The 25,356-nt window shown below is 37.9% G+C and overlaps 1 protein-coding gene across 1 annotated transcript in view; it reads left to right on the forward strand.

Annotated features, from left to right (window-relative positions):
• The first annotated feature begins 912 nt into the window (after positions 1–912).
• Positions 913–25,356, forward strand: part of cad (carbamoyl-phosphate synthetase 2, aspartate transcarbamylase, and dihydroorotase) — a 28,368-nt gene continuing 3,924 nt past the window's right edge. The window contains exons 1-39 of the mRNA XM_044106408.1: positions 913–1,299; positions 2,411–2,550; positions 3,217–3,346; positions 3,483–3,625; positions 4,053–4,194; positions 4,293–4,464; positions 5,799–5,984; positions 6,070–6,179; positions 6,672–6,814; positions 7,639–7,770; positions 7,860–8,093; positions 8,285–8,506; positions 8,591–8,779; positions 9,354–9,478; positions 9,582–9,715; positions 10,828–10,940; positions 11,784–11,948; positions 12,029–12,114; positions 12,192–12,438; positions 13,100–13,198; positions 13,270–13,494; positions 13,569–13,751; positions 14,289–14,507; positions 15,170–15,337; positions 15,416–15,598; positions 15,806–15,910; positions 17,719–17,964; positions 18,047–18,128; positions 19,481–19,647; positions 19,774–19,938; positions 20,804–20,935; positions 21,016–21,217; positions 21,644–21,834; positions 22,958–23,098; positions 23,174–23,263; positions 23,344–23,485; positions 24,082–24,275; positions 24,386–24,460; positions 25,102–25,314. Coding sequence (XP_043962343.1) covers positions 1,209–1,299; positions 2,411–2,550; positions 3,217–3,346; positions 3,483–3,625; positions 4,053–4,194; positions 4,293–4,464; positions 5,799–5,984; positions 6,070–6,179; positions 6,672–6,814; positions 7,639–7,770; positions 7,860–8,093; positions 8,285–8,506; positions 8,591–8,779; positions 9,354–9,478; positions 9,582–9,715; positions 10,828–10,940; positions 11,784–11,948; positions 12,029–12,114; positions 12,192–12,438; positions 13,100–13,198; positions 13,270–13,494; positions 13,569–13,751; positions 14,289–14,507; positions 15,170–15,337; positions 15,416–15,598; positions 15,806–15,910; positions 17,719–17,964; positions 18,047–18,128; positions 19,481–19,647; positions 19,774–19,938; positions 20,804–20,935; positions 21,016–21,217; positions 21,644–21,834; positions 22,958–23,098; positions 23,174–23,263; positions 23,344–23,485; positions 24,082–24,275; positions 24,386–24,460; positions 25,102–25,314 — 6,126 coding nt within the window. The 5' untranslated portion in view covers positions 913–1,208. The remainder of the gene's footprint in view (positions 1,300–2,410; positions 2,551–3,216; positions 3,347–3,482; positions 3,626–4,052; positions 4,195–4,292; positions 4,465–5,798; positions 5,985–6,069; positions 6,180–6,671; positions 6,815–7,638; positions 7,771–7,859; positions 8,094–8,284; positions 8,507–8,590; positions 8,780–9,353; positions 9,479–9,581; positions 9,716–10,827; positions 10,941–11,783; positions 11,949–12,028; positions 12,115–12,191; positions 12,439–13,099; positions 13,199–13,269; positions 13,495–13,568; positions 13,752–14,288; positions 14,508–15,169; positions 15,338–15,415; positions 15,599–15,805; positions 15,911–17,718; positions 17,965–18,046; positions 18,129–19,480; positions 19,648–19,773; positions 19,939–20,803; positions 20,936–21,015; positions 21,218–21,643; positions 21,835–22,957; positions 23,099–23,173; positions 23,264–23,343; positions 23,486–24,081; positions 24,276–24,385; positions 24,461–25,101; positions 25,315–25,356) is intronic.

Genomic DNA, 25,356 nt, shown 5'->3' on the forward strand with positions numbered 1-25,356 from the left:
CTAATATTTATAAATAAATTACTCTGTAGTGTAATGTATCTATGTAATTTCTGTAAAAAATAAATATGACTAAAACGTTTTTTTATATTAATTTTAATTTTAAATTTAGATATTTTAACCAAAAATATAACAAAACATAACGTAAATTAATTAATTAAGGAACTCAACATTGCACTAAACATACAAAAACAAATCAGCTGACATTTTAAAAATGTCTAGTGTTTTTAGCAGCTTAGCTATTTGACCAAGGAGGTATTTTAAGACAACTTCACAAGACGCACTGAAAAAAATCAATGAGAAATAGGCGTTTTAAAAAAAACAATCTACCGTATGACGTCAACAAGGAAACGAACAAACTGTACATTCAAATTAAAATTTCGGCGGTATGGTACCTTTTTTCTACTGTTTCAACATTAATGTGCCATTTATGAAATTAGACTCTTTAGTTAATCTGATACTTGTCAAGCAACTATAACTATTTAAAGTGTTTGAATATTAAAGCTGCCAGAAAGGGTGGGAAACTACTATCAACTTTTATTTGTATGTGTTTATCTAAACATTATTTACATCAGTTTACTCTCAAACCTAGAAATATTAATTCATTAAAAAAATTTGTGCTAAAAAAATAGAAGTTAGAAGGGCTTCTCTGTTCTTAAAAAATATCTAACATTTTATATTCATCGGATAAATCAACCACTTATGACTTCTTTAATATCTTATACAGAAAAATAATCTCAAAGAACTAGATTGCTTATTTGCTATTTGTCTCTTTTTGTAGCCACAGTCTAACAACAAAACACACATTTCGCTTACAATTTGACTTCAAATTTAGCAATAAATAAATGACATGGTACTTTTATTTTGAAAATTCTTATCGGAAGCTCCAATTCAGTTTTGCGTCAAACATTCGGCTACTCACCGCGGGCCGACTTCCACGCTGCTGGCGGCGCGTGTGGAACACTTTTCTGGCATCTCTCCTGGCTTTCTAACCGCCAAACTCCCCATCTTCGCTTTCTTTTACCTTTGTTTTCCTTTCATTGACGCAACATACACTACCGCTACTAGCTAACCGTTTTTGACCCTTAAAGCTCGTTTTTATCTCTATTTTATCCATCTTGTGCATCTCGCGTGCTGTGAGGCGTAAGGTTCACGTGGAGACCGTTCTTTAAACAGCAAGCCTGTTAGCTTTAGCTCTTTGACAGAAAAAAATGGCAACTTTAGCTACTCTGATTCTGGAAGATGGAGAAAAATTTAGGGGGCGACTTTTTGGTGCGAAAGTGTCTGTTTCGGGAGAAGTTGGTAAGTAATATGAAAATGTTAGCTTTACTATATTTAATGTATATTCACTTCCTTGTCTGCAATAAATATATTGGATATCTCGCTGCCTTCAGACTGACCTTTTTTTTTCTTTTTTTTACCCTGATCTGTGTCCATTTGGAGTCACAGATCACAGTTTAGTACCAGACTCTGATAACCTGTCCTTTGTTATCTACAGCATAGTTGTGTTGCCGGATTCCATTCATCCGGTCAATAAAAGCAGAAATTCTTCCCAAACATGCCATTTCTTGTCACTTCGTGAAATAAATTACTTCCAAATAAACGAGTTCTAAGCTCCAGTGAAAGCTGATGAGCAAGTTAACAAGTCTTGACTGTCAAAATGTGCTACAGTCCAACCAGTTTGACAAATATTTGAGGTTTTCAGTTATTTAATTAGGTCATTAGATTGTATTTAACTCCAGACTCAAGTTTTAACTTCCTTATCAATGAGAGTAGTTAGTATGCCATCCTAGATGCATAAAGGAGCATTATCACAGATTCTTCCTCCAAGCAACAGTAAGATTTTCTAACCACTGCTTCCAATAGACTTATATATTTTTAAATTGTTTGTAAATAACCTATTACTGTTTTCTATGCACAAATATGGACAACTTATAAACATTTTTTAAGTGACCTGTCTTGCACTTTTCTTTGGACTTGAGTATTTTTGTATGCCTTCAATTTAAATTAGTTTTGCTTAGATTTTCTTTTAAAAAATCTATATTTAACTGTATGGGTGAGCATTTACTGTATTGTTTATCATTTATTCATTTACTTAAGAAGTATATTTCAAATGTTTCTCAAGATCAGTGTTTGTGGGGTTGTGATTGCTGTACGATGGAGTTACCCTAAAAAGAAGGAATGAATATCACTTATGTTGTTGCAATAATACCACAAAATATATTGTTAAAACCTTAAATCCATTTATTTAACAACACTACTTCTAAAGTCACCAGAAAGCATAAGAAGCATAAAATCCAAAGAAAAACTTTGTGCTATGTTAGAAAATTAGAAAAAAGACATTTTGGATATTAAATAAAAACAGAGACGGATGATGTTTTGAGTTGTACTGAGGAATGTTTTGTGTGTTTAGTGTTCCAGACTGGCATGGTGGGTTATCCTGAGGCTCTGACGGACCCGTCCTACCGCTGCCAGCTGCTCACTCTCACTTACCCTCTCATCGGCAACTATGGAGTACCAAACAACAAAGAGGGAGAGTTTGGACTTAGCCAGGTACTGAAAAATCAAGGTTAGATCAGGTGGATTAATTGAAATTGAGTTTTAATTTGGAGTTTATTTGCCGTGTATTAATGATGTTGATAATGGCACTAATCAAAATATAATGTTTGTTTCTGGTTTTCTAAATTGTTGACACTTTGGTGTCTTTTATGACTTTGTATTTTTCTATTTTTAACTGCCTTGTTACTGAAATGTGATATACAAATGAACTTCATTGATTAATAGACTGAAAAACAACATGTGAATTTTTGTAATTTTTGCTTTTATGTAGGACTGGAACTAAAGATTATTTTTGTATTTGATTATTTTGATGATTAATGGTGTAATCAGATTTAAAAAAACATTCGGCAGATTTTTAATTTAGCCACTCAAATCTGTTTTCTGCAATATTAATAATACATTAAGTAATGTGAATAATCAAAAAAACCTGCTCCTTTTTAAATAAGAAAATAAACATTTTATCGCCTAAAATGCAATAACAGAACTGCTTTAGTTTACGTTTCATAATCTGTAGCAAAGGATGCAACATCCATACAGTGTAGAGCCAATTTTATTTTCTTCAATTAATCAATTAATAATTGCATTGCAAAAAGCACAATTAGTTGACCATATGTCAATGATGGATTAATGGGATTATTTTTTTCATGTTGTTTTTTTCAGTGGTTTGAGTCTTCCAAGATTCACGCTGCAGCTCTGATCATCGGAGAGTTGTCTGAGGATCCCAGTCACTGGAGTTCAGTAAAATCACTCGACCAGTGGCTCACAGAGCATGGCATTCCCGGGTTGCAAGGTAAGAAAAATCTATGTTTAAGAAAATTCATTCAATATGAAATGCATGTTTTCCTTTTATTCAGCATATGACATTTAAAGTTGTGTATGTAACACTAAAAAACTGAGGCTTTTAAAGTTGTTTTCCTTCTTTCCAGGTGTTGACACTCGCTGTCTGACTAAAAAGATCAGAGAGAAGGGCACCATGTTGGGGAAACTGGTTGTAGATGGGACTCCAGAGGACAGCATCCCCTTTGATAACCCAGATCAGAGGAACCTGGTCCAGGAAGTGTCTATGAAGGTGACTCACCCAGAATGTTTGTAGTTTTACCAGAGATGTCAATAAGTTCAGCAGGAAACCGAGTCACATATATTATTCCAACCCTATGTTTTTAGAGTTTTCTGATTTATTTTCACTCATTTAAATGTGTAGATTAGGCGCACCTGTTGCCAGTTGTGCATAAGGGGCTCAGCACTGCCCCCTATCAGTGCGGCATGGTACTTTCAGACTTACTTTGTACATTTACTTCTGACAAAAAAAAACTAAATATGACATTCATGAACTATATATATATGAGGCAAACTATTGATCTTGTCATGAATTTCAATAGGATATGCATAAATTCATTGTTATACAACATAAATTCTGTGATTTTTGTTACTCTTTGTAACATATCTATCTATCTATTTTAGCTACTGATGTCAGTTAATGTAATTTTTGTCTCCAGGAACCAAGAGTGTTCAACCCAAGTGGTAGTTTGCGAATCACGGCAGTCGACTGTGGCATCAAGTACAACCAGATCCGGTGCCTGGCTCAAAGAGGAGCCCGCGTTACTGTCGTACCGTGGGACCATCCGCTGGACGCTAACGGTCAGTACTTCACATTGTAAAGTTGTTTTAGGTTAGATTGGACCAGCAGTTGTTTAATGTTGAGGTTTTGGAACATTTTGTTTCATCGTTTTCCACAGATTTTGATGGTTTGTTCATCAGCAATGGTCCTGGCGACCCCCAGTTCTGCCAGGCCACCATCAGCAACGTGAGGAAGGTGGTCTGTGTGGATCAGCCAAAGCCTGTTTTTGGGATCTGCCTCGGACACCAGCTGCTCTCCTTGGTGATTGGAGCAAAAACCTACAAGATGAAGTGAGTTTTCTCCGTTAAAGAAAAGAGCAATCACTTAAATCCGCGTTTCAAATTATAACGCTCTACTAAACTCTGAAGAAAAAATTAGTGCTGTTAGAAAGATAACAGCTTTACATCTCACAGTCACACCAGATTAAATTACGAGCCTTCAGATATAGTAACTTGATTTTCCCCGAATCCTCCAGCTTTGGCGCTTTCACTCTTTAAGCTGTGAAAAGCAGATTCTGCTGTCCTCAGCAGTTTGGTGTCTCCTGAATGAGTTCTGGAGATTTGGACCGGTCAGAAGCTGCAACAAAAACCCAGCGACCCTGAACCCCAAAGGCACAGCGAGCAGAGATTAGACAGCCTGTTGTTAGGCAGCTTTTATCAGGACAGCGACCGTTCCCACTGCTGAGGGGAGTGCTGCTCACCTCCTCATAGTTTGTTTGGACTCATTGTTACAAACTACAGCTATGCAGATGTTTTCTTCTCTGTTTTTAACCATTGGATTTCCTTTTCTTTAAAAAATAATTCTGAAATGAGAGTTTAAAGGGGTTCAAAATTATAGAGTTATATAGCAGTTATTGTACAGTTATAGGATTTTCTTGGGGAAGAAATTCAAATGTGTCCCTTTCAATTTTGCTAATTTCTAACAAAAATAAGTCTCAGCTATTGGAAAATAAGGAAATCCCTTTTAATGCTCAACATGAAGTTGATGAGTTTTTGCTTTTTATGCACCACAATTTAGTTACATTGTATGTTTTCATCAAACGTACGTTAGACAATAATTATATCAGTGGAAAAAGCTTCGAAAAGTTTTGAAAAATGTTTAAAAAAGTAATTAGTTTAATTTATGAAATATCTCTATAACTTGAATCAAACATGACAAAATTCAATCTTAATCAAATACAGTAGAAGTCGTACATATGGCAAACAGATAATTATGTGTGCATGTAGTTCATTTAAAATATAATAGAAAAATGAATACTATTAAAATAATAATACAATAAGTTATAATTACATCATCAATGATAAGAGCATAACCAGTAGCAAAATTCTAAATCTTTTTAAGTTCTTGAATAAAAGCAAAATTACTAAAAGATAACAGCAGACTAATGGCAAAATCAATGCTAAGTATAATAATAATAATAATAGTAAATTGCAGAATTAATAGAAAAATAATAATGACATTTATTAATAACTAAATTACTAAACAAAAGGAGGAATAAATAAAATTAAAACAAATTTTGCCAATACCATTTACACTTCTACTGTCACTACCAGTAATAATATTAATATGTTTATAATATGAATAAAAAATGTGTCTTTGTAACTTTTCTTGGTTATAATTTCAGATATGGTAACCGTGGTCACAACCAGCCGTGTCTCCATAACGGAACCGACCGCTGCTTCATCACCAGTCAGAACCACGGCTTCGCTGTCGACCCCGACACCCTGCCCAACGACTGGGACGTTCTGTTCACCAACGCCAACGACCACACCAGCGAGGGCATCGTGCACAACTCTAAACCTTTATTCAGGTAAATGTTCGATCCACTGAACCAACTGAGGACTCACAGCAGAGAGTTCCTGTGAATAAAATCAGAAACTGTTCTCGTCTTCCAGCGTTCAGTTCCACCCCGAGCACATGGCCGGCCCCACTGATCTGGTCAGCCTGTTTGATGTTTTTCTCCAGACAGTCAAAGACTTCAAAGAGGGCAACACAGGAAAAGCTGGTATTTACTTTCTCCCTGGATTATAAAATCTAATTTTTGTAACATTAAACAGATTAGAAATTTAAAAGGGCAGATACTTGAGCAAATAAGACAGAAATGATTAATCGGATTAATTTAGATTAATTATGATAAATCCTCAACTAATTTAGTAGTTGATTATTATTAACTGGAGAATAGACTCAAAAATATAATCAAGGCAGTAATTAAGCCAGAACTGTACAAAAACCTTTGGAAATATATTTTAGCCAAGACTCGTCAAGTTGCCTAGTTTTAGCTTCAAATTCACTAAAAGGAATGCTATTTAATTGCATTTCAAGCAATAAAATGATTACTACTACTACTACATTAAAAAATGTAATTATTTACATTTAATTATTTAAAATGTCTTGCATAAAAATTCTGTAGAATGTGACCATTTTGTTTTATCAGATTAAATTAATTAGTAAATTAATCGTTAGTTTCTCCCTCATAATTTATGTGTTTTGTTTCCAGTGAAGCAGCGTTTGACGGACCACCTCACATACTCTGGTGCCCCAAAGACCGATGAGGTTGTCAGGCCCAAGAAAGTCCTCATCCTGGGTTCTGGAGGGCTCTCCATCGGACAAGCCGGAGAGTTCGACTACTCCGGATCTCAGGTCCGACATTAACGAACTGTTCCCTTAAGATTATCATAATACATCCAAATAAATGTACGTTTATTTTTTACACCCTTGGTTTGTAGAAGTGCCTTAAATCCTTCATGCTGTTTTTCAAGGGACACTTTAGAAAAAAAGTGCAATCTAATGTTTGATTAAAAGCCTAGATTTGTAAAACGTTATTTACAATAGAAACCACGTATTTTCACATTTATTTCAGTCTGAAGTTAAATCTGACTGAACATTTCTTGTTTAAATCAGTTTGAAATTACCAAAATTATTTCTATTTCCTAAATGACAAAAAAAACTTGGCCAAAACATTTTTTTAGAGATTTTTTTCCTCATTTTCACTGTATTTTGTCTTTAAATTTCTTTCCTAAATTTGAGCAGGAAGGTTATTTATCCACAGTTTGCTGGGATTGTTTCAATGTAATGAATATTTACTATTTCTAATGACTCAATGATTTATTGATCGTTTTATATTTTGTACGTCGGACAAAGTTCTTGAAATTCTGAGATTATTTTGTTAAATTAGAACTTCGTGTGAGAGAGAGACAATTAAAATGAAAATTTTTCTTTATCTTAGTTTAGAATATAGAATACAATCACAAAAATATAAACTGTAATAAATAAGGTCATATCATAATGAATTTAAACTTTTTTAGTTTGTATTTGTATTGTTTTTCTCTGATGCTGGAAGAATTTGAAAACTTCCTGCATTACCCTAAAAATGATTGAATTATACCGTGGGAAAAATTTACTAACCCTGTAAATTTAAGTATTTATGTCTATTTTTCATTTTAACTCACTGTTTTCCTTTGCAGGCTATAAAGGCTCTGAAGGAGGAGAACGTCCAGACCGTGTTGATCAACCCCAACATTGCCACTGTGCAGACATCCAAAGGTCTCGCTGACAAAGTTTACTTCCTGCCAATCACACCAGATTACGTCACTCAGGTGCGGATTCATCGTTTCCCTTCGATAAACCAAATGATCATGTAATTAGAGAGAAAGCAGCGATATTAAACACTGTGTCCCGTCTCCAGGTGATAAAGAACGAGCGTCCGGACGGCGTCCTGCTGACGTTCGGCGGTCAGACCGCGCTGAACTGTGGCGTGGAACTAACCAAGATGGGCGTCCTGGAGAAGTACAAAGTGAGGGTTCTGGGAACGCCGGTCGCCTCCATCGAGATGACGGAGGACAGAAAGATCTTTGTGGAGAAAATGGAGGAGATCAATGAACATGTTGCTCCCAGTGAGGCGGCTCTTTCAGTGGAGCAGGTGATCACAGAAGGGATGATTATTCTCATTTTTTGAGAATAATTCTTTATTCCTGTCACTTATCCTGTCAATATTAGAAAATAAACTAACACGAAAAGCTTATTAAAATCATGCCTGGAATGGAAATTAGCTGAGATTTTATTTTTAAGTTATATTATCCAGCCCTAGGTCACTTTGAATTTTTCTTCTAGGCGATTGCTGCTGCAGAGCGCCTGGGATTCCCCGTCCTGGTTCGCTCTGCGTTCGCTCTCGGCGGTCTGGGCTCCGGATTTGCCAACAACAGAGAAGAACTCATCTCCTTGGTAATGTCGGCCTTCGCTCACACCTCTCAGGTCCTTGTAGACAAATCCCTCAAAGGTTGGAAGGAGATCGAGTACGAGGTGGTCCGAGACGCCTATGACAACTGCATCACCGTGAGTACCTTGCATCAGATTTATTTAACCTGGAAAACCTTTTTTTTTTTTTTACTTTAACTTTCCCTTCCTGCTGCTGTTCAGGTGTGCAACATGGAGAACATCGATCCGCTGGGCATCCATACAGGGGAATCCATCGTAGTGGCTCCCAGTCAGACACTTAACGACCACGAGTACAACATGCTGAGAAACACGGCCATCAAAGTGATCCGACACCTTGGCATCGTGGGAGAATGCAACATCCAGTATGCTCTGAACCCTGAATCTGATCAGGTACACAAGATGTTTATGAAACCTGCAACAACGATGCAAACATTGGACTTATGGCTAATTGTCAATTAATGGTTTATTAGATTAAAATTAATTCCCATCGTTAGGCCTGACATAGTAAGAAACTTTGCATACATTTTGGTAAATTGTCCCAAACGTTATTGCAATAAATGATAATATTGTTTTGAGACTATGGCATTATAATGCAAGTACACTCTCTCAAATATAAATAAACTTTAATTTCTAACGAACATCTAACAAGGAAACTCAGACATTTTAAATATCCAAAATAAACAAAACACAACCAATACATTACACGCCGAAGACTCTGTGTGCAAAATTGTCTCACCAGACGTGAGACTTTTGTCAATCAGTTTTTGGTGAAAAGAGCCAATCAATCGTTCAAATTAAAATTATTGATCTCATTTTAATTTATCATCCAGCAGAGGGCGCCACTCAGGTTTTTAAGAAAATGGCTGCTTATCATTAGGATCAATCAACTTTATATTAGCTCATTGATTGCATCTCTGCCTGTAAACATGTGTGCATTGCTGTAATCCTGCATACTGTCTTTCAGTACTACATCATAGAGGTGAACGCTCGCCTGTCGCGGAGCTCTGCCCTGGCCAGTAAGGCAACTGGTTACCCTTTGGCATATGTAGCAGCTAAACTGGGCCTGGGAATACCATTGCCCCAACTCAAGTATGCATTTCAACCAACAAATCCTCTTAATTTTACAGCTTTCACTTAAAATGTAATCTTTTTTTGTAGCTGCTTCTGATGTGATTTTTGCTTCGTCTTTTAGAAATTCGGTGACCAACTCAACCACAGCAAACTTTGAGCCTAGTTTGGACTACTGTGTGGTGAAGGTGCCTCGATGGGATCTCAGCAAGTTCCTGAGGGTTTCCACCAAGATCGGCAGTTCGATGAAGAGCGTTGGTAAGAGAGTATAAATATATAATCTTTCAATGTTTCCCTCAGTAATTTTAACTGCGAAATTTACTTTTTGCTTGTTTTTCTACTTCCATTTGGGTCTCTGCTGACACAGTTATTGGGAGACTTATTGCCAGTTTTTCGGCAATAAGTTAATGTCTTTTTTAGTGGCGAGACTCTATAGCGTTTTTTAAATTGAGTTAATTGTAGCTTTGGTAATTAATTAATTGAAATTAATCACAAATTCAAAACCCTCACAATTTAGTCGTAATTGCCAGGCAATACCATGTTACTTGGTCAGTTGGTTTTACCGCTGCATACAATGGCTGCTGGAAAATACAAGTGTTTTGTTGTTGTCATGCCATTCAGAAACTGCTTGCTCCATTCTGGCTGGTTGTGCAGGAGGTTCCACTGCTGCTTTTTAAAGATATATGGTTGTATGATTCCGCAAATGTTTGTAACCATTTTCATGTGCGAATGTTAACCTTGAGTTAGGAGGCGTTGCCAGTGATATTTTCTGACTAAAATCTTATTTAAAAATAAGTTTGTGTGTGTGGGGGGGGGGGGAGGAGGGGGGGTAATGAACATGTTTTGCATCCTGACTGGAAGTACTCTTCTTCACCTGCAGAGATCTGTTTCATAAGTTTATGCTATTGCTATCTCAGTTTTCCAGATCTGTTGTGTGGAAAAAATGTTATTTGGATTTTCAGATTATTTTCCATTCCATATCCGACAGTCGTCCGTCTGCTTGTTTGACCCTCCATCTTCTTGTTTGCCCATCAGTCCTTTCATTCGTCTGTCTGTCCATTCATCCATATGCCTGTTTGTTCACCCATCTGTGTATCTATCCATCCATTCTTCCCTCCCATCTGTTTGCAGATTCCAAATTTAAACCCCCTACACTGTAAATTATGCCGTAAATTAACAGTATTTGCATATTTATATTTTAAAGAAGACAAAAAAGAAACAAATTTTACAACTATAATAACCATGTTTGTAAAATACTTTGTAGAATCCTTTTTTTGTCTTATTTAAACTCCAATAGCTGCAGACATTTTTGTCCAGTCGTATTGTTTTCACTGAGTTTGAAGTTTATTTAAAAATAATTTTTCCCACAGGGGAGGTGATGGCCATCGGCCGCAGCTTTGAGGAGGCCTTTCAGAAAGCTCTCAGGATGGTGGATGAGAACTGTGTCGGCTTCGACCACACCATCAAACCCGTCTCCGAGAAGGTTTGTAAATCCTGTCTGGATTTTCTCATGTTTCTTTATTGACTTACGAAATCTTATCAACCTTTTCTAATTGAATAGATTATTGAAATAATTGTCAACTAATTTAGTAATTGATCAACTAACTGGTGTATGCACACTCAAAAAAAGGTAATTTGCAAAGAGAACGGCATATTCAAAGCACTAATTAAGACAAAACTATGCAAAAATATTCACATTTTGCTTTTAAGATAAAAAAAACAAAAAAACTTGTCTGTAAATATATTAATCCTGAACTCCTCGGTTGCCGAGGTTTAGTTTGAGTCAGTTCAAATTAAAAATTAAAACCTATTAAGGACCAATTATTAATGTCCAATTATTAATCGATGAATCAAAAGAAAGTCAGCAGGTCAATCTTACACTGTATTGACAAGCAGAAAGAGTTGAGCTTTTCAAATTTTTATGTATTTTAGAAGTATTTTTTTTTAGCTGCAGATTCATTCTTTGCTACAAATGGCCAAGCTTTCACTAAATGTTACTGTTGGGTTTATTTCCATATTTTAATTCGGTTCTAACATTGTATCAAAAGACTTTGGAATGGGTCAGTTTTTTTAACCCATTAATCATCAGAATAATGAACAAAATGATCTTCTACTAAAATAGTCGTTGGTCTTCAGAGGCCTCTTCAGATTTGTTGCAACGCAGACTGCTACCAGAAATCCTTCCTGTTTGCAGCAACTCATAAATGTAGCTTGGATGGTATAACTTATGACATTTGTTTTCCCTTTGGGATAAATGAATTATTTTTGAGTTGAGCTGTATTTATTTGAGTCAGGTCTCATCTTTCTGTCCCTCTGCTTTCTGCAGGAGCTGCAGACTCCCACCGATAAGCGAATCTTTGTTTTGGCGTCTGCATTCAAAGCTGGCTACTCGGTGGATCAGCTGTATGAGCTCACAAAGATCGACCGCTGGTTCCTGCACAAAATGAAAAACATTGCAGATCACGAGCGACTGCTTGAGAACTACAACCAGGTAAACTGTTAGATCATTATGAGTTTAGCTTTAAAAACAGATTGCACTCTGAATTTTCTTCTTCTTTCTAATAAATCCAGGTGGAGAGCACCATACCTCTAGAGGTGATGCGTAAGGCAAAGCAGCTGGGCTTCTCAGACAAGCAGATCGCACTGGCTATACAGAGGTGGGTAGCAATAAGGACAGATTCAACTTGATCGTTTCTTCTCTGTTTTTCTTTAAATCAGTTTTTCTTTCTTGTAGTACTGAGCTCGCAGTCAGAAAGCTGCGTCACGATTACTCCATCCTGCCGGTGGTGAAGCAGATCGACACGGTGGCGGCCGAGTGGCCGGCGCACACAAACTACCTGTACCTGACCTACCACGGCACCGAGAACGACCTGAGCTTCAACGAGCCGCACGTCATGGTCATCGGCTCCGGCGTTTACCGCATCGGCAGCAGTGTGGAGTTCGACTGGTGCGCCGTCGGCTGCATCACGGAGCTCCGCAAGGTACGATCATTGGAAATGGTCGAAATATGGGGTAGTTTTTAAAAGAACAGCTTCATAGTAAGGTTGAAAAATCGGATGAATTTATTGACAGACAATAAGCTGAGCAAGAGGCGTGTTGACAAGAAGATAACGATCAACAACATCACAAACAATACGGCACATTTCCTGCTTTTTTTATTGGATTTGACTAAATATGTAACTTCAAAAAACTTTTTATTTATTTTTATTTTTTTTACTTTCCTCTATGAAATGTTTGCGTGGGCAAGCAAACAGGAACTGGCTTTTCCCCCAGTTGAATAATTTTTAAGCTGGAGTTTAGAATGATTAAATTTGTAAAACGTTTTCTGATTTGCGGATTTGTTTTTTCCCGTGAGACAAATGCGAAATGAAACAAAAACTACAAATAAAAAGTCTGCAGCGAACGTATGTGTAATGCTCTTGCAAGTCTGTCATGTTAGATTCCATTACTTTAAACATGTTAAGAGAGGTAAACCGCAAGATGTTACCAAAGTAATATCCTCATTTCACAACTTCAGTTTTTCTAAACCCGAGCAGCTTTTTAATTACTTTCATCCTCAGAAATACAAGAGAATTTCCCACCAGGTAGTTTAAAAACAAATTCAACTGAATTCAAGTTATTAAGTTGTGAATGTATTTACAGATGGGTTATAAGACCATCATGGTGAACTACAACCCTGAGACGGTCAGTACGGACTACGACATGTGTGACCGACTTTACTTTGATGAAATCTCCTTTGAGGTGAGTCGCCTGTTGAAGCAGCTCTCTAAAAGAAACTCTGAGATATTAGGAAGTTTTTTTACTTTGTTTAGGTAGTGATGGATATCTACGAGAGTGAAAACCCAGAGGGGGTCATCCTCTCCATGGGGGGTCAGCTGCCCAACAACATCGCCATGTCGCTGCACCGCCAGCAGTGCCGCATCCTGGGAACGTCACCCGAGTTCATTGATAGCGCAGAGAACAGATTCAAGTTCTCCAGAATGCTGGACACCATCGGGATCAGCCAGCCTCAGTGGAAGGAGCTTTCAGACACCGAGGTACGGCAAGCCGGAGAGACGATCACGTCAATATCTTGCTCGGTTTTTTAATTCTTCTTTCCTTCCTCCTGCAGTCTGCTGTGAAGTTTTGTGAGACGGTGGGTTATCCCTGCCTGGTCCGACCCTCCTATGTTCTCAGTGGTGCAGCCATGAATGTGGCATACAGCGACAGCGACCTTGAGAAATACCTGAGCAGCGCCGTGGCGGTATCCAAAGAACATCCTGTCGTCATCTCTAAATTCATTCAGGAAGCAAAGGTGAGTTAAAGCCACAGCCGGGCAATATGAACTTAAAGTTTTATCACATTATTTTGATGTACCATTGTGATAATGATAAGTTTTAACTTTATGACTCTAGCTGTGTCTCCGTTGCGCATTTTGACATTTCAAAAATAAATTGGCTTAATGTAAACATTAGCAGAATATTGACAAAGTTTTGTGCACATTTGTAATGGAAACAGAAATTATATCTCTATCATAATGTGTTTCTTTAGAACAACAGTGATATAAAGAAGTGTGATTTTCACTGCTTAACTGCACACAGTGTGTTCAGTATTGGTGTTGACATTTTCATTGAACAAACAGTGAAGAAAATAGGAAAACTATCAATTTCGACAATGGACAGTTTTGGAAAGTTTTAAACATCAGTAATTGGAATTTATTGTGACAATAATAAATTACAATTAGTATAATTTATCATGATAAATGATAAACTACACGATAATTACACACTTGTGAAAAACATTGCCTCAGTTTATGGCTATGAAATTCTTTTTTTTTTTTGGTGTTTACCAGGAGATAGATGTGGACGCAGTTGCCTGTGACGGGGTAGTGACGGCCATTGCGATTTCTGAACACGTGGAGAACGCCGGTGTGCACTCCGGAGATGCCACCCTGGTGACGCCTCCGCAGGATCTCAATCAGAAAACCATCGAAAGGATCATGATGATCGTTCACGCCATCGGCCAGGAGCTGCAGGTCACTGGACCTTTTAACCTGCAGCTGATCGCCAAGGTGAGCCAGATTTGGGCTTTAAATCTTAATCATGATTTTTTGTTTCTTCACTGGTAGATTTTCAGTAGCATGGTTGATATTTCTTAATTTAAGAGCAACATGAACCAAAGCAGCTATTTATCAATCCGCACTCTGCTGCTGTACTGGAGACTGGAATTTCAAGCAGCACGTCTGGCAAAGTTTTGAAATCAGGGAACATTTCTCCAATTGAAGTTGGCAGGAATCTGAGCGAGGGATTTTCTGATCCTGCAAGGTCTCACCTTCTTTGGATGAGAAACCTTTTTGTTTTGTTTTGTTTTTGTTCTCTGTGCAGTTAAAACCAAGTGATCTTAATTCAGACAAGATTCACATCGTTTTGATGCGAATTGTAATCCATCAAAACGATGAACTGTCTAAAAACATTCTAAGTGAAATATCCATCTAGCACAAACTTTGACTGACACACAAAGTTCTGTTTGAGAGAAACTATCTTAATATTTTGAGTTAAAAATTTTTTATTTTTGTTTAATCTGCAGCCTTTGACAGTTTAATTGACATTATCAGCTTTTATAAGTACTTAATTAAGAAAATTATTCAATTTTTTTTATTTTGAATACTACCATTGATTACTTTAATCATACAACATAGATTATTTAACAATATTAACTATCCCTTCTCTAAAGGACGACCTGCTGAAGGTGATCGAATGCAACGTTCGAGTTTCCCGCTCCTTCCCTTTCGTATCGAAGACGCTAGGAGTGGACCTTGTTGCCCTGGCAACTCAGGTCATCATGGGAGTCGAAGTGGAGCCAGTCGGTCTAATGCGTGGAAAGGGGATCGTGGGAGTTAAGGTAAATCAACTCAAACCAGACATGCTTCTCTTCTCCTTCACCTGTTAAAACGATAACCGTGTGTCTTCCATTCTCCAGGTTCCCCAGTTCTCCTTCTCTCGCCTCGCCGGGGCCGATGTGGTGCTCGGGGTGGAGATGACCAGCACCGGGGAAGTTGCCTGCTTTGGGGAGAACAGATACGAGGCGTACCTCAAAGCCATGCTCTCCACAGGATTCAAGATCCCCAAGAAGAACATCCTGCTCTCCATCGGCAGCTACAAGGTATTTAACATTCTTTTACTTTATCAGATATTTTTGTGAAAGTGAACCATTATGTGAACAAATCTGTCGTATAACATGCAGATAAAACTGTAAATAAAGCTAAAGTAAAATGTTTTACCAGTAATAGAATAGTTTAGTGTTGGAGTTAAGACTTGAATGGTGTGAGATTTCCTTCCTTTTATTGATTCTTGAATTGTGTGGCGATAGAACAAGAGCGAGCTGCTGCCCACTGTGAAGGCTCTGGAGTCTCTGGGTTATGACCTGTATGCCAGTCTGGGAACTGCCGACTTCTACACAGAACATGGAGTCAAGGTAGGACTCTCAAAATCTGTTTTTCTTCAATACAACAGCTGAAGCAGTTAAAAATAACTAACAAAAAACTGCAGCTAAACACACGCTCTCTGACAAATGCACAACAGAGCAATTAAACAGATATATGCATATTTATTCTGATTAAAAAAATGGTCAAAAATAACCTAGAAAGTGATTGATGTGTAGATGGAATAAATAACTTGATGTTTCATACAATTTATGAAGTAAAATTTGTATGTCAGCATTTTCTAAAGAGTCTAAAACTGAGATTGAAAATACAACACTGCATATGTAGGTTTAAATCAGCAGGTGGCAGTGTTGCACTGTTTAATGAACAGGAACTTTTTCATATATAGGTGCATATGCTGAAGCGATAAATTAAAAAACTGGAAATTCAGACTCTAAAAAGGCCATTTGCTAAAAGAATAATACACTGATGACGGTAATTAAACCAAAACTTTAAAAAATATATACAGATTTTTCTGAATGATTAATTGTCCCTGACATTATTGCAATAAACGCTAATATTGTTTTGAGGCCTTTTTCAAGTAATATAATGGTAATGGCATAATAATGCAAAGACACATTCTCAGAGATGCCATCCATCCATCCATCCATCTTCTTCCGCTTATCCGGGGTCGGGTCGCGGGGGTAGCAGTTTCAGAAGGGAGGCCCAGACTTCCCTCTCCCCAGCCACTTCCACCAGCTCCTCCGGATGAATCCCAAGGCGTTCCCAGGCCAGCCGAGAGACATCGTCCCTCCAGCGTGTCCTGGGTCTTCCCCGGGGCCTCCTCCCGGTGGGACGTGCCCGGATCACCTCAACAGGGAGTCCAGGAGGCATCCTGACCAGATGCCCGAGCCACCTCAACTGGCCCCTCTCGATGTGAAGGAGCAGTGGCTCTACTCTGAGTCCCTCCCGGATGACTGAGCTTCTCACCCTATCTCTAAAGGAGAGCCCAGCCACCCTGCGGAGAAAACCCATTTCGGCCGCTTGTATCCGGGATCTCGTTCTTTCGGTCATGACCCAAAGCTCATGACCATAGATGAGGGTGGGAACGTAGATCGACCGGTAAATCAAGAGCTTCGCTTTTTGGCTCAGCTCTCTCTTCACCACGACGGACCGGTACTGAGATGAATAAATTTAAATTCTAATCAACGTTTAACACTGGAACTGGAAGACATTTTATAATACTCAAAATAAATAAAACAAAAACGACAAATAAAATAAATTGTGAAGTTTCTGTAAACAAAAATGTCCTTCAAAAAAGGGGCTAGTTGAGACCAGAGCACCAGACTGGAGACTTTCATCATCCAGTTTTTGGTAGAAAGAAAGAAAAGAGAAAACTGATAAATGACACAAATGGAAATTATTGAGCTTGTTTTAATTTATCATGTGATTTATTGGTTTATTCCCTATTGCGTCTAGTTCTACCCTGAAGTCCTCAACTTGCAGTTTTAGCTTCACTTGGTTAAAAAATCTATTAATCAACTTTTCCTTTCCTCTCATAATCCAAAAAACAATCAACAACAAATATATTTTTAGCTGCAGATGCATCCTTTGCTACAAATGATCAAGCTTTCACCAAGGTAATGTTATATTATTGCGTTTTAGGCAATAAAATGTTTATTTTCTTATTTAAAAAAAGGAAGCAAATTATTTTGCGCTTGTATTTTTAAATCTAAGGTATAAAAAGGCTTCAGTGGTTAAAAGAAAAATCTGAAGAATGTGCCAGTATGTTTTCATCCAATTAATTGTCAGAATAATTGTTTACTAGACTCACCGTCAGTCTGTGTGACCTCCTCTCCAGGTGACTGCGGTGGATTGGCCGTTTGAGGAAGATGAGAGCGAAGGCCCCACTAAAGAGCGACAGCGCAGCATCATGAACTACCTGGAGGAGAACCACTTCGAATTGGTCATCAACCTCTCCATGAGGAACAGCGGCGGCCGACGCCTGTCCTCCTTCGTCACCAAGGGTTACCGGACCAGGCGGATGGCCGTGGACTACTCTGTCCCGCTCATCATTGACATCAAATGCACCAAGCTTTTTGTTCAGGTAACCTGACACCTTCCAGGCAATTCTTGTAAAACCTGCTGGGCAGGATCTGAAAATATTCACATGGTGGATTTGTTTGCAGGCTCTGCGTCAGATCGGTCGATCGCCGCCTGTGAAAACTCACGTTGACTGCATGACTTCCCAAACACTCGTCCGTCTGCCGGGTGAGTTATTACTAAATACCCTCATTATTGTCTGCAGTGTGAATATAAAAAGTGTTTAATATTTTTTTGTTCTCTGTCTTAGCTGATTTAAAAGGACTATCCATAAATTTTGTTGTCTCCTTTTAAAGTCAATCCATTATGCTTTTAAAACCTTCCTTTTCACATTTAAATATTTCTGTTGTGTTTTGTATAAAGTGGAGCTTCAATGTTTTGCTCTGTATCTCCACATTGATCTGTGGACTGAGGTGTTTAAAGGCAACTCAGGCACTTCCGGTGAAGGAGAAATACTAAACACTGTTGGCCTGTCGCCTAACAATAAGCAATAAATCTATTAATCACACGATTAATTAAAATTAACTCAATAATTTACATTTGAAAGATTTATTGTTTTTCTTTTTTCATTCAGTTTTTGGTAGAAAAAGATTCAGAAAACAGTTTTCAGGCTGGTACTTTGGTCTCAATTAGCCCCCTTTTTTAAAGACATTTTTGTTACCAGAAACTTCAGAATTCATTTACTTTGGTGTTTTTGTTGTTTTATTTATTTTCTGAATTAATAACATTTCTTCCACTTCCATTGTTAATTCTTTTAGAACTTAAAGTTTGTTGATCTTTGAGAATGTGTTCTTGAATTATTATGCCATTTCCAATATTTTACTTGAAAATGTCAAAATAATATTATTATTGTGTGTTGCAAAACCTTCTGGGTACTACAAACACTACAAATAGACAAAAAAGTATTCTAGTAAAAGTACCACATTAACAGTTTTACTTGAGTAAAAGTAAGTACTTGCTTTTAAAGGTGCTTGCTGAATGTATTTCATAATCATCAAATGTGCCTAGTGTATGCATATTATTTAGTACATTAATAATATTTTGTAATTATAATGACCAATGATGCAAATAATCTGTGCTTCTACTGTTTGTACATTTCATTCTGTGCATCAGAATTTCAGGGTTTGTTTGAATGCCACTAATGACTATACCTGAAAGTTTAAATTTAACCCAAAGAGAGAAAAAACAATATTATTTTAACTGCAGTTTAACACATTGAAGTAAAAGTTGTCTGCCTGAAAAAAACAACTACTGACATTTTCACTCCAGTTTGTCATAAACTCCACAGTTAATAGATAGTATATATACAACCTTGAGCACATTGGTAGAAAACAAATCCAGATTTTAAAAAATGTAAATCTTATAGACAGCAAATACAATTAATTGATTAAATTGATTTATCGCCCAGCTCTAATATGAATACATTTTCTCTGGAAATAATTTTCTTACCTGTTAGCTTATTAACTCAGCTTAAAATGACCACTGTGTTGCGGTTAAATTGGCCTGTTGTTGATCTCCAGGGCTAATCGATGTCCATGTACACCTCCGGGAACCCGGTGCCACCCATAAGGAGGATTTCTCCTCCGGCACGGCCGCCGCTCTAGCAGGAGGCGTCACTCTGGTGTGTGCCATGCCCAACACGTCGCCTGCCATCACAGATGCCAGCACCCTGGCGCTGGCACAGAAGGTACGCCTCCAGACAAAAATCATTGGAAGTAGAAATTCTAGATAAACATCTGTAAAAAGTCTTTTGTAAAACCAAAACCAGGAGTATTTGATCAGATATGGCGTTAAATGTGTAATGTGTCATCAGCTTGCCAAAGCGGGCTGCCGCTGTGACTACGCCCTGTATGTTGGCGCTGCTTCAGACAACGCTGCCACCCTGCCATCCGTCGCTGCCCAGACTGCAGGTCTGAAGATGTACCTGAACGACACATACTCCACCCTCAAGATGGACAACGTCTCTCTGTGGATGGAGGTTGGTTAAATCAAATCATGTTATCCAAAAAGTGCAGATGTTTTCAACTCAAAGCCCTGCACCAGTGACTGTTCAAAAAATGAGTTTTTTTCACATTTTGTACGTAGAATTTATATAAAAGATCATCTTTAAATTTTTATTAAGTAAAACAGTCCCTATGAGAAGTATCATTTTAAGAGAAGTAATGCATCTCAAAACTTTATTTGCTTCTTAAAAGAAAAAAAAGAAAAACATCTGCATTTTAGTAAATGAAAACATGAAACCTTAGTTTTGGTTTCCATACACAGAATTTGTTTTTGAAAAGATGCAAACTATATACATTTCTTTTCCAGTTATTTTCCCAAGTTATTTTAAGTATTTTGCAAAAAAATTTAATTATTTTATTTTGAACCTTTAAAATTCTTTAAAGGCACATTTTTTGCTTTCTTTTCTTAAAGGGGAAGTATTATGTTAAATATTGTTTTTTTAGCCTTACATTATGTTATAATGTTATTTCTTGATCAAAAACGTTTTTCTAGCTTCCGCCTCACAGAGCATCTCTTCCGTGTGACTCCCTCACTCAGCTCCTTCAGACTAGTCTGCAGCAATCAGCAAACATCTGGTGGAACTGCACTTCTGCTGAGCTCATTATAGGAGCTACTTATCAGTGAAACGCTGGTAAAAACGTTTATGATGGGTTATTAGAAGAGCTGTGTTGTCATGACTTCCTGAAGTCAGATTTTATGAAAGAGCAGGAGTTTTAAAGAGACAAAGGCCCAATTTCAAGGCGCTAAGTTATAAAATCAAATTTCTTCAAAGTCATATTTGATAAGCAGCATTTTTATAAGAACTGAAATTAAAATAGTAACTTGATCATTCTTTGCAGCACTTTGAGAACTGGCCCAAGCAGATGCCCATCGTCGCTCATGCTGAGAAGCAAACTGTTGCTGCCATCCTGATGGTGGCGCAGCTCTACCAGCGTCCCGTCCACATCTGCCACGTGGCCAAAAAGGAGGAGGTGAGTCACCGTTCATATTCAGCTGGATGATGCAGACCAAACATCTATAGATTTTCCATCATTGATGAGTTGTTTTGTAGATCCTGGTCATCCGAGCCGCTAAGCAGAAGGGCATCCAGGTGACGTGTGAAGTGGCCCCCCATCACCTGTTCCTGTGCGAGGAAAATGTGACGGAGATCGGAGAGGGGCGGGCGCAGGTCCGACCGATGCTGGGAGCCCGCGAGGACATGGAGGCGCTGTGGGAAAACCTGGACGTTATAGACTGCTTCGCTACGGATCACGGTTAGTGAGCGCCAATCTTAGGCTGTTTCACAAAGAAAATATTATTTTAAAGGGGATCTATTCTGCAAAATTCACATTTTGCACATTTTTATTCTTCCATTTTGGTCTTAACTGCCTCTAAAATCAGCCCAAGCGCTGGGGGTGGGCATTTATTGTATCGTTTACCATTTATTGCCATTAATTTTTTATAAGAATTTTGATTGATTGTTTTTACCATAAATTCCAGTCAATGCTGCTTAAAATCGCTCATAGCAATCGTATTGCTGGGATTAGTTTTACTGTTTTCTCCGTCTGTTCAATGAGGGTATCAGTAGGTATCAATTAATGAACCAAAATATAAAATGAACATATTTTGTAGAGACCTACCCTAACCTGTTTAAGGAAGCACAACAGCTCACCTTTAGTTTTATTTCCGTTGGTCGACAGCTCCTCACTCTGTGGAAGAGAAGAGCGCTGAGCGTCCTCCTCCCGGTTACCCCGGCCTGGAAACGATGCTGCCACTGCTACTGACCGCCGTCAGCGATGGCCGCCTCACTCTAGATGACATCATCCGACGTCTCTATGACAACCCCCGCAAGATTTTCAACCTGCCTGTTCAGGAAAACACCTACGTAGAGGTACGTCATTAAGGCTGGGACTTTTTTCTTTATTTTACCAGGAATCATGAAGATTCCCATAGGAACTGTAAAAGAAGGAGAATTACACGTATTAAAGAAATAATGTGACAAAAATAATTACTAAATTGTGGCAAGATAAAATTTTAATAAGTAAAAGATAAGTTGCTCATGATAAAATGTATTGAAACAGATTAAGTGTATAAAATCAGATTTAATTTTTTTTTTTGTGGGGTTATGCTCGACTACAAATTGCATTGGACTGCTCATATTAATAATAAAAATATTTTCCAAAAAAAAAAAAAAATAAAATCACTCTATAAATTCTGCTGTTAATATTTCCATACATGAATTGCTGTGTGGAGATCTGGGGAAACATAAAAATAAACCTGTCTACATGCATCAAGAGAAAATTATCCAAATTATAACTTAATCAGATTTTCATCCAACCAATGAAATATTTCTTACAATTATAAAACATTATGCCTTTGACTGCATTGACTATGTACATAATTTTTTCTCATAATCTCCTTCCAACTTTTAGACAGAAATGGTTCAAAATTAAATAAAAAGCTGAATTGAGAAAAGGGTTTGTTAAAAAAAAAAAAAAGAAAGCTGAATCTTTGGGTGAATATTAAAATTGTTTTAAGTTTTTCAGGTGTGGAATAATTTGTAAGGAGTTGAAACTGTTTTTCATTCGTAAAATAAAAAAAAAATCTAAAAAATATTTGCTAAACAAATACAATATGTTTTGATTATGATTGTTTATATTCTTTTACGTGTTTGTCGACAGTCTCAACTGGAATTACTTGGGGATAAAATATACAGGAAAAATTCTGTTAGTTTGATTTTGATCTAAGTGTTTTTGATTTTGATTTTGATATAAGTGTTTGTTATGTATAACAAACACTTTTTTCAGTACACACTTTGTGTTCTTGCCATTAACAGAAATTTAAACATTTCTTATTTCTTTATTAGTTTTCTCTTGGAAAGAAAAACAGATACGTGCAAGTTGAATGCTTTTGTCATTTTGTTCTTATTGTGTATTAAAAGGTTAAAAACTGACTGAAATAAATAATAATAATCTGAAGTAATTCTACTTTAACTATTTTTCTTGTTTTTTCAGGTTGATTTGGAGCAAGAGTGGGTTATTCCTCAGTCGATGCAGTTTACCAAGTCCAAGTGGACGCCGTTCCAAGGCCTGAAGGTGAAGGGTAAAGTTCTCCGGGTTGTCCTGCGAGGAGAGGTGGCCTACATCGACGGACAGGTCGGCTTCTTGCTCCACATCGTCTGTTTTATGAATGTTTTATTGAGTTTAAAGTAGAATATCTGTCCTCTTCAGGTTCTGGTGCCTCCTGGTTACGGTGAGGATGTGAAGACCTGGCCCGCTGCTTCCATACAGTCAGCTGAACCAGTTAAAGACGTCCCACTGGTATTCAACCTGAAACCGTAAAAAAAAAAGGAAGTATCTTGAGATTGTTTATTCAGAAAGTTTGTTTCCTGTTCCATCAGTCTCCGGAGCGACCGCGTCCGACTCCTCCTCGTGAAGGACACGTCCGGACCAGACCTCCAAGTCCCAGACGCGCTCCGGGAGAGTCCCGTTTCCTTCTGCCGCCAAGACTCCACCGTTCCTCTGATCCTGGACTGCCACCAGGTACGATATTACCCATCATGCCTCAACGTGGTCAAACCTTCTGTCAATAGATCTGTCAGTATGTTCATTCTAATTCCAATAAGCTTTAATTTTTAGCAGACCTCTATCACTTGAACTAGAGGACATTTTAAATATCCAAAACAAACGGAAAAGACAAATAAAATGGATACTGAAGTCTGTAAACATATTTGCCCTTCAGAAATAAAGATAAGTGAGACCAAAGCACCAAACTGAAGATTTTTGTCTCAGTCTGGTGGAAAGAGAGACGTGGGAAAAATAAACAGTCATGCAAGCTTGTTTTAATTTATCATGCAATTGATTGATTGATTATTGCGACAGGCTAAACACCGGATGGAGATTCATCTACTCTTTATTTGTAAAAGCAAAAAACCCAACTCAAGCAATTATTGAAATCAACTAATTTAGTAATCGAATAATTGTTAACTCATGATGTAAAAATGTTTTTGTAAAATTGAGGAGGTTATTTCACATGTTTCCATTTCCATCAACCTTTTCTGATGTCCCGATGTCAAATGTTAATGGGAATCCAGTTATTGTGAGTTGTTCCGCTGCTTGTGTTTTTCTGATTCCTGTAGACCTGACCATGTTCCCGCCTTCCGGTTCTGGTGACGCCTACAGTCATCCTCCGCCTCTGTCCAGGCTGCTCTCCCCTCTGTCCGAGTCCAAACAGATTACTCCCTCCCAGGTACCCCACTTCCAGATGTCTCCCCTTCTTCACCCTCTAGTGGGCCAGCACATCCTGACTGTCAGCCAGTTCAGCAAAGAGCAGGTACCTCCATGACGAAAACTCATGCAGGACATAAATATGGCTGTGGTTCTGTCAAATCACAATCAAGTTTTATTTTTTGCTTTTTTTTTTTTTTTTTTTCTCTCCTTCAGATGTCCCACCTTTTTAACGTTGCTCACACTTTGCGGTTGTTGGTTCAGAAAGAGCGAAGCCTGGAAATATTGAAGGTAACTGATCTTAGGACGTGTTATGCAAAATTCACATGTTCATGTTTCTGAACTTCTATTTGTGCTTCTACAAACAGCCCAAGCATGAAAAAAACACCCAGTCGTTTTCTTGCCATAAATTAGTGTTTTTTGGTCTCGACATGTGTTAAAAGCCAAAGAATAAAAATGTTAATAGTTTTGGAAGTGGACACTTCTGATATGTAATGGCAAATTGTTCCATAAGTTAAATATGAAATAAATAAGATATAGAATCACATTTGCATGTGCTGTATAATGACTGATGGAAAAGTCGGTAGTTTTGTTGGTGACACAGAAACCACTTGCTGTGTTCTTGTTGATTATGCAGGGGGCTCCACGTCTGCTTTTCAAAGATGTACAGTTGTATAATTGCACATCTGTTAGCAGCCATTTTCACATGTGATTTTAAACGTTGAGTTTGGGGGTGAGGCCAGCAGCAGCTTGAGAGACAGATCAAACAACTCAAGATGGGAACTCAAGACTAAAATCTCATTATCTTAAAATGATTTTGTGCAAAAGAATTTAATAGTTTAGACCGATTCTAACATGTCCAAAGAAGGACTATCGGCGACCTTTAACATTTATATTTTCTGTCTAATTGTTGTTCTACCCTGTCCTGTCAGGGTAAAGTCATGGCGTCCATGTTCTACGAGGTTAGCACTCGAACCAGCAGCTCCTTTGCAGCAGCCATGCAGCGTCTGGGCGGCTCCGTCGTGCATTTCAGCGATTCCACGTCTTCCTCCCAGAAGGGAGAGTCGCTGGCAGACTCTGTTCAGACCATGAGCTGCTACGCCGACGTCCTGGTGCTCCGACACCCGACTCCCGGAGCTGTGGAGGTGGGTTTCTGGATCAACACACATTCTTAAAAACTTCAGGCA

This window comes from Gambusia affinis, linkage group LG22 (genome assembly GCF_019740435.1).
Source record: "Gambusia affinis linkage group LG22, SWU_Gaff_1.0, whole genome shotgun sequence".
In the NCBI taxonomy this organism is placed as follows: domain Eukaryota; kingdom Metazoa; phylum Chordata; class Actinopteri; order Cyprinodontiformes; family Poeciliidae; genus Gambusia; species Gambusia affinis.